The sequence below is a fragment of the Rhipicephalus sanguineus genome, chromosome 2 (genome assembly GCF_013339695.2).
Source record: "Rhipicephalus sanguineus isolate Rsan-2018 chromosome 2, BIME_Rsan_1.4, whole genome shotgun sequence".
NCBI lineage: Eukaryota > Metazoa > Arthropoda > Arachnida > Ixodida > Ixodidae > Rhipicephalus > Rhipicephalus sanguineus.
Window position 1 is genome coordinate 4,795,989 of NC_051177.1, and position 14,680 is coordinate 4,810,668.

Here is a 14,680-nt window from a genome sequence, read left to right on the forward strand (position 1 = left end):
CATGGGCATCACCCGTTGTCTTAGTGAAAAAGAAAGACGGCTCGTGGCGATTCTGCGTGGACTACCGGCATCTCAACAAAGTAACAAAAAAGGACGTCTACCCCTTACCTCGTATTGACGACGCCCTTGACTGCCTACATGGTGCTCGCTACTTTTCGTCTATTGACCTACGCTCTGGCTATTGGCAGATCGCTGTGGATGATATGGACCGCGAGAAAACCGCTTTTATCACACCTGATGGTCTTTATCAATTCAAGGTGATGCCATTCGGACTATGTAACGCACCGGCCACATTTGAACGCATGATGGACCTCCCTCCTTCAAGGATTCAAGTGGTCCACATGTCCTGTGCTACTTGGACGATGTTATAGTGTTCTCCCCACTTTCGAGAGTCATCTAGAGCGCCTATCTGCAATCCTGCAAGTTTTTCGCCGAGCCGGTTTGCAACTTAACGCATCGAAGTGCCACTTTGGTCGTCGCCGGATTACCGTACTTGGCCACCTCGTTGATGCCAATGGAGTACAGCCGGACCCAGCCAAAATCCGCGCTGTTACGAATTTCCCGATTCCTAAGTGTGTTAAGATGTACGCAGCTTCATTGGTTTATGCTCGTACTTCCGCCGCTTTGTGAAAAATTTCGCGGTCATAGCACGACCACTTACTGACCTTTTGAAAAAGAGGTGCCATTTATATGGGGCGACGCCGAAGCTTCCGCGTTCGCTCATTTGATCCGGCTGCTTACAACGCCGCCCGTTCTGGCCCACTTTGATCCTTCTGCGCCGACCTGAAGTTCGTACCGATGCCAGTGGGCACGGCATAGGCGCAGTAACTAGCCCAACGACAGCACAGTACTGATCGCGTCATCGCCTACGCCAGCAGGCTCCTCACAACTTCGGAGCGCAACTACTCTATCACGGAACGTGAGTGTCTGGCCCTAGTTTGGGCGGTTGCGAAATTCCGCCATACTTATACGGCCGACCCTTTTCAGTCGTAACGGACCACCACGCGCTCTGCTGGTTGTCCTCACTGAAGGACCCTACCGGACGACTTGGTCGCTGGGCGTTACGCCTTCAAGAATATTCTTATACTGTCATATACAAGTCTGGTCGCCTGCACATGGACGCCGATTGCTTGTCCGTTATCCGGTAGACGAGGCCGAAGACACCGACCACGACGCATCCAATGGCATCTTTTCTCTGTCTCCTTTCGAGAAACATCGCAGACGAGCAGCAACGCGACCTTTCGCTGCGAGAACTCATCCACGTCTGCAGACATCGCCCAATGACACTTCAGTGCGCCACTTCGTTCTCCAGGATGGTGTCCTATACCGTCGTAACTTCCATCCAGACGGGCCGGAACTTCTTCTAGTCATACCGAGACAATTACGCCGAACTGTTCTTTTTGAACTTCATGACGCTCCAACTGCAGGACACTGTTACGGGTGGGTATTCGGATCCATCCCACCGCTGCAGCCAGTTGTTACGAGCGGCGACGTTGGCCGACGCGGACTCGTGGGGTAGCGTGGAGCTGAGCGGCGACAGTCGTACCGCAGGCCCAGGGATGTCCAGAACAGCAGGAAGCCGAGGCAGAGAGACCGGCGTTGAGGAAAACTTAACAGACGTTTATTTACAACATCATAGAGGACAGGATCGTCAGAACGACATCTAGTCCGATCGATCCGTCCCGAGCAGACGCTCTGCTGCTCCTTAAATACGCTTCAATACAAAGACAGGGAAACTCCTTATGCGGCAAATGTCCAATCACAAACGTGCATGCCTTTGGAGCTGCATAACTATAGCTCCTTATGCGGCAAATGTCCAATCACAAACGTGCATGCCTTTGGAGCTGCATAACTATAGCTCCTTATGCGGCAAATGTCCAATCTCTTCGGCACATAGGTCACCGCCCCCAGGATGGCACTCCAGAGACCACTGCCCTCTCACTCTTCACGTCCGACCAGTTCGGAAGGGGGGGGGGGGAGACAATGCCACCTCGGGGAACTGTAATCCTTTTACGAACGAAGCACCAGCCTTAGCCAAAAGCACACTCTATGCAAATACGCGTCCCACGGAGGGGGTCCCGCGTGTAGCAGCCAGCTCCCCACCGAAGCGCTCAGTCAGGGAAAGACAGCAGGTTGTAGTGTGTCTAATCCGATCTCCGAAATGAGGGGGGTTGGAGTCCAAGAAGCAGGGAAACTCGTTTGGAGACAGCTGGCCCAGGACCCTCGCATTTGCTTTGTAACAGCTTCCCCGGCGGCAGGCCGAGACCATCGACGTACAAAGGTCAATCACCTTGTGGGGAGAGGTCGATGAAGACAATGCTGATGTGCTGAAGCCGTACACACCGCGATGCTGCTCTGCTACATTCCTCCGCCACCTCCGGTGATCTCGAACATCTGGTAGCGTCGTCCAAGTTCGGAGAAAAGCTTCTCGCTCTGCTGGCCAACATTCCTTCTCGAAAGACAGCACCTGTGTCAACCACGCGAGAACCACAACCGCCAAGCAGGCAAGCACCCGTACTCTCTCCCTGAGACCCACCAGGCTTTACTCCAAACAAAGTGACCTGCTCTCAATTACAATAGCAGCAGCAATTCCAACAACCAAACCTGAAATAGGCTGCTCAAATTCACCAACACATGTCGTGATGAAGCACGACCACAACAACAAAAAAAAAAGCAATTGTGAACCTGTCACATAAAAAAAAATGAACCTAATTACACAAGCCAGAGTACTCGACACCATTAAGTTCCCCGGAAACCACGACTTAAGCCCTGAGCGTTGCCACTGTTCAATTCGTCGGACACCCTGACGTAATGCTTCATTGTGTCCTCGCATGACACGCAAGTGAAACCTTACAAAATATTTTCAAACTTAGCTTTCGTAAAACTAATGGAGGGCATTCTCCTTTTACGCACTCAACTCGCTCTGATGCGTGTCCCTATTCTTTCGATAGATAACCTCACATGCATAACGATAAAAAAAAACATAGCTCTAAAACTAGCTATTAAATCATCAAAAGACAACGAGACCACAAAAGAAAACTATTTCATACAAAAAAAAACAACTACCCTAAAAAAAAATCCCTTTTCAGATGTGCAACGTCACCATTCCCCGAAAAGCTTACAGTCGCCTAAACAACCTTTGGCTCCCTCGTGGGTTTCCCAGCGAGTGAGCGCGCGCACAACCTTCTTCCCAACGTGAGGTTCTTCTGCAGCAGCAACAAATCTGATCTGTTTTGAAAAACAGATAGGAATCGGTTCCGGCAGATAGTCAGACACAGCAGCCTTTGTATGCAAAACGCCAAAGGGGCCCTCGATGCAAACCTTAGCAACCGGAAGGCATACGTTTCGCGCTTCTGCTGCTTGCTTAAACCAAGCGCGTTCTCCTGGAACTGCCCTGGTTCTACATACGAGGAATGCACCACGTCCATTGTTGCTGCTGAATCTCGCAGCACGCGACACTCCTTTTTATTTACTCTGGAGCTCTCGGATATATGGCTCCAAAAGTTGCGTGCTTTCCTTCCCGCTGTCAACTGACAGGCAAGCAAACCTTTGCATTCTCGCAGTACGCCGCCATAGGACCCGGCTTGTGGCAATTGAGCACACAAGCGGACGCCTCTTTTCAAAAGCACTCTTTTGGTGCTTTTCCTGAGCCAGATCGGCTTCTTCACTGCCTCTCCCTTCTCTACGGGTTCAGCGTTGCGCTCTCGATTATCTTGGACTGAATGTCCCGTCCACCCAGTTGCCTTTTTGATCTGGCCCTCCCGCTGGGGAATCTCCTTTCTATCAAGCGCACGGCGCGAGACGAACTCTTCCGCAAGCTCCGCGGCCTTCGAGACAGTGGTTACGTCCTCCCTGTCTTGCACCCAGAGCCTAACGTCTTGGGGCAAACGACGGTAAAACTGCTCGAGGTCCGAAGCACTCCATCATTTCTCTTTCTCCTCAAACGCCTTAGCCTCTTTGAGCCACTCCCTCATATTAGACATTAACTTGTATGCGAAGTCAGCATACGACTCGTCTTTCTGCTTTACAGCGTTCCGGAACTTCTGCCTGAATGCTTCCGCTGACAATCTATACCTCTTAAGCAGGCTCGACTTAACCTGGTCGTAATCATCTGCTTCCTCTTTTGTCAAGCGGGCAATTACATTCGGTAGCCTCACACGGTAGTAAGGTAAGCAAGCACTGCGGCCACATCGTTTTGGTAACACCCCGCCTTCTCGCACGTGCGCTCGAAGTTTACCAAAAACAGACCTATGTCCTCTCCGGAGCGGTAGGGTTGCATTAGGTCTTTCATCCTGAACGACTTCCGTTCTACTCCGCTAGACGCTTCGTTACCTCCACTATTACTTCGAGCCTTGACCAGCTCGACTTCAAGGCGCTTCATCTCAAGCTCCCTTTCTTCCGCTTCGCGCCTTAGCCTATCATTTCTTTCTTCCGCTTCGCGCCTTTCTTTTCTTTCTTCCGCTTCGCGCCTTTCTTTTTTTTCTTCCGCTTCGCGCCTTTCTTTTTTTTCTTCCGCTTCGCGCCTTAGCCTCTCATTTTTTTCTTCAGCTTCGCGCCTAAGCCTCTCATTTCTTTCTTCCGCTTCGCGCCTTAGCTTTTCTTTTTTTTCTTCCTCAATCAGCTCTAGACACTCTGAGAGCTCGTCGTCGTCTGCCTTAAGGTTCTCAATAGCCTCGATAATCTCTGGCTTTCTCATTTGTTCCCGAACATCCAAACCCAAACTTTTAGCTAACTCTAGCAAAAGCGGTTTTTTCAGTGCCTTCAGATTCATGGTTGCCGCAAGTGCTGCTAACTTCACTACTACTAAGACGCTACGTTCCTATGCACAGGTCAACGTAGAGTAGTTTATCCAAAATTACCACCTTCCTACAAAACTCGAGACAAAGCCTGGTAAAATCTTCAGTGAAGAAAGTCAAGCACTCACCACACCCTGCAGCCATGATCTCGGCGGAGACGATCCCGATGCTGGCACGAGCTTGTTGCGACTTGTCGGTGAGCAGAATCCCGTCGCTGCCATCCAGTTGTTACGAGCTGTATTCGGCTCCATCCCACCGCTGCCACCAGTTGTTTACGGGTGGGTATTCGGATCCATCCCACCGCTGCAGCCAGTTGTACGAGCGGCGACGTTGGCCGACGCGGACTCGTGGGGTTAGCGTGGAGCTGAGCGGCGACAGTCGTACCGCAGCCCAGGGATGTCCAGAACAGCAGGAAGCCGAGGCAGAGAGACCGGCGTTGAGGAAAACTTAACAGACGTTATTTACAACATCATAGAGGACAGGATCGTCAGAACGGACATCTAGTCCGATCGATCCGTCCGCGAGCAGGACGCTCTGCTGCTCCTTAAATACGCTTCAATACAAAGACAGGGAAACTCCTTATGCGGCAAATGTCCAATCACAAACGTGCATGCCTTTGGGAGCTGCATAAACTATAGCTCCTTATGCGGCAAATGTCCAATCAACAACGTGCATGCCTTTGGAGCTGCATAACTATAGCTCCTTATGCGGCAAATGTCCAATCTCTTCGGCACATAGGTCACCGCCCCCAGGATGGCACTCCAGAGACCACTGCCCTCTCACTCTTCACGTCCGACCAGTTCGGAAGGGGGGGGGGGAGACAATGCCACCTCGGGAACTGGTAATCCTTTTACGAACGAAGGCACAGCCTTAGCCAAAAGCACACTCGATGCAATACGCGTCCCACGGAGGGGTCCCGCGTGTAGCAGCCAGCTCCCCACCGAAGCGCTCAGTTCAGGGAAAGACAGCAGGTGTAGTGTGTCTAATCCGATCTCCGAAATGAGGGGGGTTGGAGTCCAAGAAGCAGGGAAACTCGTTGGAGACAGCTGGCCAGGACCCTCGCAATTTGCTTGTAACAACACCTAGGTGTATCGCGCACGTACGACCGCATTCCGCCGTCGCTTCTATTGGCCCGGTCCCTCCGTTCTGTTCGACGCTACGTTTCTGCCTGTGATTTCCTGTCAACGTCGCAAAAACGCCCCAGATGTTCCCTGCGGTCATCTCCAACCAATCGACGTTCCCGTAGAGCCGTTCTTCCGTGTTGGACTTGATCTTCTCGGCCCCTTTCCTACGTCATCCACCGGGAACAAATGGGTAGCCGTGGCGACTGATTACGCTACCCGATATGCCATAACACGGGCCTCCCCACCAGCTGCGCCACCGACGTCGCGGACTTTCTCTTACATGACATCATCTTGCTCCATGGTGCTCCACGACAGCTACTCACTGACCGTGGCCGTAACTTTCTCTCTAAAGTTATCGCCGACATTCTGCGTTTCCTCCGCCACTCAGCACAAACTGACCACCTCGTACCATCCGCAAACGAACGGTCTCACGGAGCGCTTCAACAGAACCCTCACGGATATGCTGTCGATGTACGTGTCGAATGACCACCATGACTGGGACATTGCTCTCCCTTACGTCACGTTCGCATACAATTCTTCTCGACACGCCACTGCCGGATTTTCGCCGTTTTATCTACTGTACGGTCCGTGAACCCCACTCTGCCACTTGATACTGTTCTTCCTTCGGCTGCCACCCCAACTACCGAGTACGCATGTGATGCCATAGCACTTGCCGATCATGCGCGCCAACTTGCCCGTACTCGGCTGACTGCCTCGCAAGACACACAGCGACATTACTACGATGCCCGCCACCGCGACGCACAGTTCTCGCCTGGTGCGCTCGTGCTGCTCTGGTCGCCTTCCCGTCATGTGGGACTTTCGGAGAAGCTCCTGTCTAGATACACAGGACCCTACCGCGTCGTCCGCCAAGTAACACCCGTGACCTACGAGATTACTCTGGTCAGTCCTCCTTCACCCTCTGCCGCGGTGTCAAGTGACATCGTGCACGTCAGTCGACTCAAGGCCTACTCCAGTGTATCTGACCCATAACTTTAAAAGCTCCGGGACGGCGCTTTTACCGCCGGGGGTCATGCTGCGGACAGCCATCAAAAGACGATTAGGCTGAAGACGACGACGACGATTTGGAGACTGTTGTGTGCCGCTGCCTTGCCCGAGCACTCTCCTGTAAATACACTTGTTTACAGCCTCTAGTCTTCGTCTCTTCACGTAACAATATCTTTACGGTCGGCCTGTATTTCAACCTGGCCTTTGGCAAGGTCAGATGTTTGAGGGCTAATTTTTCCAAGCGTCTCATTTGATAGCACATAAATGGTTGTTTAGTTCTTGGCATTTAAATAAAGGTTCATGAGGTCTGGATTGCATCCAGTATCACCCAAAAGTAGCTCCTACCATGTCCTACAACAAATGAATGTTGTTACATATGAAATAGCACCGCTACACTCTATCATGTCTTCCGTATCATCAGACGTCGTCCACATCACATGCCTGAAGTCATACCTTTAGCCCACCACTTTCTTATAAGTGATACAGGGCGGTGCTTTCACTGTCAGGAGTCAATGGTGTGGTATTGCATGAATTATCAAGGTCAAGTGGTTTATAAGAGGAGGACAATTTGGTGGGCTGCTTGACAGTGTTCCTCTGTGAATATATTTGTAACATTATTTACTGAATATAGATAGTTGTAGTGTGTGCATCATCCCTTATGATCACCAAAGGGAATGCATTATCCACTTATGTGTTTGCCAGTCAATGTGAAAGTGATTTTTAATGTGCTCTGCAATCACCATTTTAGAGACAAAAGTCATAATTCAGTCATTCACTGAACCAACCTGTTGCTGTGATCGATATGCTCTGTGCAACAGCTGTATTTCATGAATTCACGGTTGTTTCGTTAATGTCATAAATGTCATGTGTTGTTCTTTCCTTAATATTGCTCAACTGCTTGGTCTCCCTGTAGAGTGGCGCGTGTATTTAGGTAAGCAAATCCAATGAAGTGGTAAAAATGGCCAGTGTGGGACATAGCGCAGTTTGCGACAACACCTCACGCCCATGTTTCTTTCTTTCATTGCACTGCTTGTGCTTTTTCACAAACAAGCACATTACTGTTAGTCAGTGCCATGTTTCTCTCCTGCCTGTCAACCATGTGCATCCATATGTGCACATACAAACATGTTGTTGGAGAACATACTGCTCCAGCTAGACAAAATACTGGCATCCAGCAGGTGCTATGAATACACAATGCTTCTTCATCGACATTTTCTTCTAAAGGAACGCCCATTGATATCACATGAACAAGGGCATCAGGAGGGCAACGTTCCTCTTGTGGCTTTTAGTCCTCAGATATGCCACCTGCCCAAGTAACAGTCATTGAACTATGTAGTGGCTCCCTTCCCTCACATGTAGCGGCACCAATGAAACACAATTTTCTTTTGTGGCCATGCAGGTGTGAACCGGCGGCTGAGCTATTCATTTGTTCAAGCGGACGGCCATTTCAGCGTGGATGCGCACTCGGGGCTAGTGCGGTTGGAGCAGCCGCTTGACCGTGAACAGTGCGCTCGCTTCAACCTCACGGTGCAGGCCCAAGACCATGGCCAGCCCCCACTGGCTTCCCGGATGCACCTGTCGGTCACTGTGCAGGACATCAACGACAGCCCACCAGAGTTCACTCAGCAGGTGTATGCCGCTGCCGTGTCAGAAGCGGCTCCCGTTGGATCGCCCATCAGTGCGGCTGTCAAGGCCACCAGCCGTGATGTGGGTGTCAATGCTCAGATCACGTACGCTCTTGTTGCTGGCAATGATATGGGACACTTCAGCATCGAACCCAAGACAGGTACATTGTTCACTGTGCTGACGCATATTGTAAAGAGCTCACAGAAAGAGGCACTTTCTAGCGTTCACTCAAAGCACAGTATCAGCACTCGATTAACTAGTGGCTACTTTATTATTACACTGTTGAAGCAGAGGTTCTCAGACTGGCTTTTTAAGAACCCACGAGTTCCACAAAGGCCCTTTTTGGGCTCTGTGAGTGGTCACAATTAATGGAACCAAGTCTTGTTTTACTCCCACTACCACCCACTTGGTTGATTCAGAGGAGGAAACTTGTATTGCACTTTCGGATTTAGCAAAGATTTCATACACCACATTGACACATTTTAGTCTGTGACCCACACAGCATTTGTGGTAAGACTGTCATAATTAAACTGCAACCCGGAAATTTCTGCAATTCGTAGACCTGTTGTCATGGTACACAATCAGTGCTTCTAGTTTAGGCCCCTCCCCCCACCCTTCGTTTTTTATATGCTGACAGCACATAGTTGGAAAGAGAGGTTCTCTGAAAAAATTTTTGTGTTACTAAAAGCCAGTGTTGAAGGATAAAATGTAAAAAAAAACGTATGACAGCTTCACTACTGTGAAACCTGAAGAAGTGCGTAGCACAGGCACCCAATGCTCTATTTACCAAAGCCTCGATGACACCAATGTTTGAGGTAAGCATGTAGGGTTTCTCTTGTTAGGGAGATTCGCAAACTCGGTGTGCGGCATGTGCGCTTCTTTTTGCTGCACTTTATCGCCTTTCTGCTTGTTACGACAGTTGAGATGTGCGTCGTCTGCAGCGATTTCAGTAAAGTTGTTCCCTCATCAGATGTAGCAATGCAGTGCGGCGAAGCACGGGAGGGAGGGGCATTCGCTCGCTTGACAAAGCGGTGGCGCCCTCTCTCATGCAGCTCCAGAGTCAGAGGCATGTTTCCGAAACATTTTTAGCAATTTTAAGTTAGTTTTAGAGATATAGACAAGGCCGACACCCGTGTTGCTCTGGTTGAACACTTCCTTTTCTTTTTTATTGCGTGCTCATGCACAGCCCCACCTTACGCCCGCTTGTTCCCTCGCCTTGGCTTAGCATGGCGTTTCCCGCCAACGCTTTTCGTGGTAAACTCCGCATCCTCCCAGGGCCGCGGTGTGGTTGCTTGCTTCCAAAGAGTACAACCGTTGAGCAGCACAACGTACTTGCTGACCGTTTGGGATCTTGGAGTACCTCTGGATGCCTGGACATGCCTCGACCACTCGGCCGAGCTTCCATTGCAGCGTTGGAACGTTGTCGTCCTTAATAAAATATTTGTGCCGCAACTGAGACAAGCAAGAAAACAAGAGAAGGCAGGATGGGGCGCCAGAAGTAGTTTATTTTCTGCACATCACCCAAATATATATGTTTCCATATATGCGCACAAAGAGAGAGCGCAGCACAAGCGACTATCACTACTATCACATAGCACATGTCGTCCTTAACAATGGCCAAGTCACCAACGCACAGTTGGGACTAAGACGACAGCTGGCAGTGATGGGCGGGGCGCAGGAGAAGCAAATATCTATTATTCCATCGTGTCCACAATCGGTGCAGAAGCTCGTCTTTGTATTTCACCCGCCTTTGCAAGTCATTTGCGGCGAAACTTGGCAAACTCCTGCTGGTCCTTGCTGGTAGTCCCATGACACGCTTGCTAGTTAAGAAGTGCGATGGCGTCAGTGCCTCCGCACAGTTGTGTCAGAGGGCGGCAGTTGATGCTCTCCTCTACCTCAGCCAGCACAGTGAGCAGCTCTTCATAACTGAGGCTGCTTCGTCCAAGGCAGCACTTGAGAGCATCCTTAAGTGTTAGGATGACGCGCTCCCAGAAACCTCCCCACCACGGAGCTCGTTCGGCGATGAACTTCTAATTGATTCAGTGGACACTTACGTGGTCTTGGACGGTCTCGCTGAGCTGCAATCGCAGTTGTTTGGAGCAGCTGCGAAAGGTCCTGGCGTTATCCGAATAAACTGCAGATAGAATGCCACGCATACATGTAAATTGGCGAAAGGCAAGAATAAATGAGCGTGCTGTCATGTCCGAGTGGACGGTAGATGAGGCGGTGTCCACAGCCTTGCGGTTCATTGACGGTCTCCCTGAAGTGGGTTTCTCGCATGACGCTCAACTTTCCTCTCTACTATCCACTTCAACTTGAAGGAACTTCAAGACTGCCTTCACTTGCTTGTCTCTCGATTGGACTGCAGAGTCCGTGGTGTCTGTGTTGGTCTTAGTGCGCTTACGGTACTGGATCGCCAGGTCCTCCGGCAATGAGAACATTGGCACCTGGTGCAAAACAGCTAGTCCTGAAATACAGGTTTCACAGCCTTGATACTTGCGACGATGACTCAACTTGTTCGATGGCTAGGAGGCTGTCTATGTGGTCATCGATGGGAAGATCCTTTCGGTGAGCACCTTGACGGCGATGTTGTAGTTCACTTCAGTAAGGCGTATCCCTTCAATGGTCCACTTCACAGCACTGGCCAAGTATGTCTTCAAGTACTTGAATTTTTCAATCCCGGTGAGATTGGGGTACGTGTGAATGGTCGCTTCGTAGTGCTCCCAGAACCCCTGCCACTCATGGGTCTCGCCGCTGAAGACTGGTAATTGAAGTTTCAGCAAGGGGACTCGCTATCCCGGTGCTCGTGGCCTGCTGTGATTGGTGAGGTGTTGGCTGGTCAAGTATGAGTGGGCAGCTCCCATGGCATTGCTGGATCCGTCATTTGTACCTGCGTGCCTCGACTGGTTGGCTTAGATGACGGTAGGACCAGCCGGAGCACGTGCACTGATCGCGCACCGAAGCCTGCTGACGGCTTTCACAATCTTCTCGTGGTAATCTAGAGTGGCCACAATTTCCCCATCAAACTCCTTACCGTCAAGGGTGTCGGCGATCTGTTTGTCTATTTCGACGAGCGCTGCGTGTTGGTAGCGAAGCCCATTGATGATATCCTGCAGGTCGGTGGAATGCAGTACAGTGCCTTGCAGGAGGACCTCGCTGGCCTCAGGCAGGTAGTGGCACCGTGAAGGGCGCCTCGATGTCTGCGAACCTGTCCATCCTTGGTACGGTATCGGTGCGGAAGATGTCGAGCTTTTTTTTTTTTACTTTTTGATACCAATAATGTAGAGACAGAGAAGAGACCGACGCCCATGTTGCCCTGGTTGAACGCTTTCTTTTCTTTTTTGTTGCGTGCTCACATGCAGCCCCGCCTTACGCTCGCTTGCTCTCTCGTCTTGACAAAGCATGGCGTTTCCTGCCAATGTTTTTTGTGGTAAAGTCAACATGAATTATTGCAATTGCTTCTTGGTTATTTCTGTAATGTATATTATTTGAGGCCTTGTTCGTTCATTTTAACCCAGTTTTGAGCATTGCTAGCCTTGTTATGGCCTGTATTGAGCACTTTGCTGTGAGCGTGATCGCACCACATGAGATCCATAGATGGCTGACAAGCCGGTCCCTTGAGGTGCTGCGCACCTAAAATCAACATGTCAGCTTCTAGTTTATGAAGGTCAACTTAGTTCACAAAGGCCATTGGGAGCCAATCATACTTCCTTGAAACAAGGTTCCAGGTGCGTAGTGATTTCAGAGCGGATCTCATTATACTACAGGCAAACACATTAAGGGATAGTGCTGGTTAGTGTGGTGCACAAGAGCAGCAGAGCAGATACTGTAGGACCACCTGAGACAAGCATAATGACTGTCTCTTGCAGGTGTGCTGCGAGTGGCCCGCCCACTGGACTACGAAGAGACGCCCAGCTATCAGCTAGCAGTGGAGGCTCGTGATGGGGGCGAGCCACCGCTCAGTGCTCGTGCCTGGCTCAATGTGTCCGTCTTGGATGCCAATGACAATGCGCCCGTGTTCGGGGGACCCTACAGTGCCACCGTCACCGAGGACGCGTCCCCGGGTCAGCTTGTGCTCCAGGCAAGCTTTCACTTCCAGGTTTCTTTTCTGGCCCACATATTAAAACTGGCAATGGTTGTACACCATAGAGACATGCCATCCTTATTCTTCAGTGAATTATGTGATATGTATTACATTGCAAAAACTGCTTTGCAGCACTGCCAAAGCTGCCAGGTGCAAGCGAGCCACATTCTTGTGCAGCAATGCACACTTCCATATGTAATTGCCTTGTGGGGCATTTGTTTGGCACATGCTATTTCGCATTGCATTTACATCCAATGCCCTTCAGGGGCGAAGCAGTTCCTCACCTAGAGCATTTTATTATTTAAGCTGGGATGATTAAAACTTGTATGCACCAACTCAGTTTCAACTTAGTATCAACTAAGCTTTTTGTGTAAACCGTGCCATTAATGAAAACATCATTTGATCATATTTTTATTGAACTGGCAGCACCAATATTCCTGTATTAAAATGACATTGGATTCTACACATGTTAAGAAGTGCAATACTTGTAGTTTTATAATTCTACCTTTCCTAGAACAAAAGTTATGAAGCTTCATAATCCACACCTGAATGACTGAGCGCTGTTTCATCACCATGCTTCCAAACTAACTAGCCCACCGACAAGCACTAACAAAGTAAGAAAGAGCGAGATATATCGAGCTTTGAATTAATTGAACCACCTGCGTAATAAATTTGTCTTCATTTAACTTCATTTTGTAGTGTACTGGTGCATAGAACCACTTTGCTGAAGGCACTACCACGTTCGACGAGTCGTTTGACGTGCCGCTTCCTGCAAGCCACGTGAAAAGTATAATTTTTCTTTGCTCAAAATGGACATAACCAAAAATGAACTTGCACTATTTCCAGCCTGGGATTTCATTCTATTTATGCCAAACAGAGCATCAATGACTTCAGGATAAATAGATATTTAATTACAACTTAATTACCATTAGTTACTATAACACAAATAAATTGAAATATTATGACATTATTTTTGTTGCAATAGAATATTGAGTGTGTTGAAATAATGCTCATCAATTTGACACATTTACAGACAGCTTTTCATAGGTGACGTCGGAAAGGCTTAACACGTTCACTGCGGCACGCTTTCTTTCGGTCTGGTTTTAGGTGCGGAGTGACCCACCAGTGGGACACGCGGCTATGCCTGTTTCTTTTCCTCCACCGCGATGGCACTGCCACCTTTGCAGCGTGTGTTTGGTGCATTTATTTGAAAGATGCAAAGCTGTTTTCTGCCTTCTTCACGTGAATCTATGCTTAAATGCAAAGTGCTTACCACAAGAAAACACATGAAGTCAGTTTTCGTAATAGAAATACTTATTGGGTAGATTTATCGGCTCCTTGGAAACAATCGCGCCACCTCACGTCCAATGCAATATATATTAGTTGCAATTTCGAACTTCAGGTGTCAGCACAAGATTGAGAGCTGTCGCACGTGTGTCACCGGTGGGTCACGCATCACACAGCAGAAAAAGATTTTTATCAAGTGTGTCGTGGGTCACCGGTGGGTCACAGCCTTTAACATCACCATCACAAAAGAAGAAAACGCATGAAGTCAGTTTTTTGTGATAGAAATATTCATTGGGTAGATTTGTCGGCTCCTTGGAAACAATCGCGCCACCTCACGTCCAATGCAATATATATTAGTTGCAATTTCGAACTTCAGATGGCAGCACAAGATTGAGAGCGGTTTGCGCATGGGTCACCGGTGGGTCACACATCACACAGCAGAAAAAGATTTTTATCGAGTGCGTCTTGGGTCACCGGTGGGTCACAACCTTTAACATCACAGAAGTATTCTTCGGGGCATGTGTATCCTCATGCAACAAAAATCATACCTCTGCGTTCAAGTGTCATAAAGTTATCGCATCCGCAAACAGAGAAATGCACGTAACTTCGCAGCCGCATGGGTGGAGCACACGCCATGACCTGCCGGTGACCCACAACGCAGTGAACATGTTATGCTGAGAAAGGCTTTTCAGTAGATTGTAGGACCACAAAAAAGCTAAAAAAAGACAAAAGAAGAAAACGGAAAACTCTTGTTAGTC

At 49.4% G+C, this 14,680-nt stretch overlaps 1 protein-coding gene across 1 annotated transcript in view; it reads left to right on the forward strand.

The window, feature by feature from the left end:
- LOC119382356 (fat-like cadherin-related tumor suppressor homolog) overlaps positions 1-14,680 on the forward strand; it is a 912,235-nt gene that overhangs the window by 571,210 nt on the left and 326,345 nt on the right. The window contains 2 exon segments of the mRNA XM_049412132.1: positions 8,325-8,711; positions 12,421-12,626. Coding sequence (XP_049268089.1) covers positions 8,325-8,711; positions 12,421-12,626 — 593 coding nt within the window.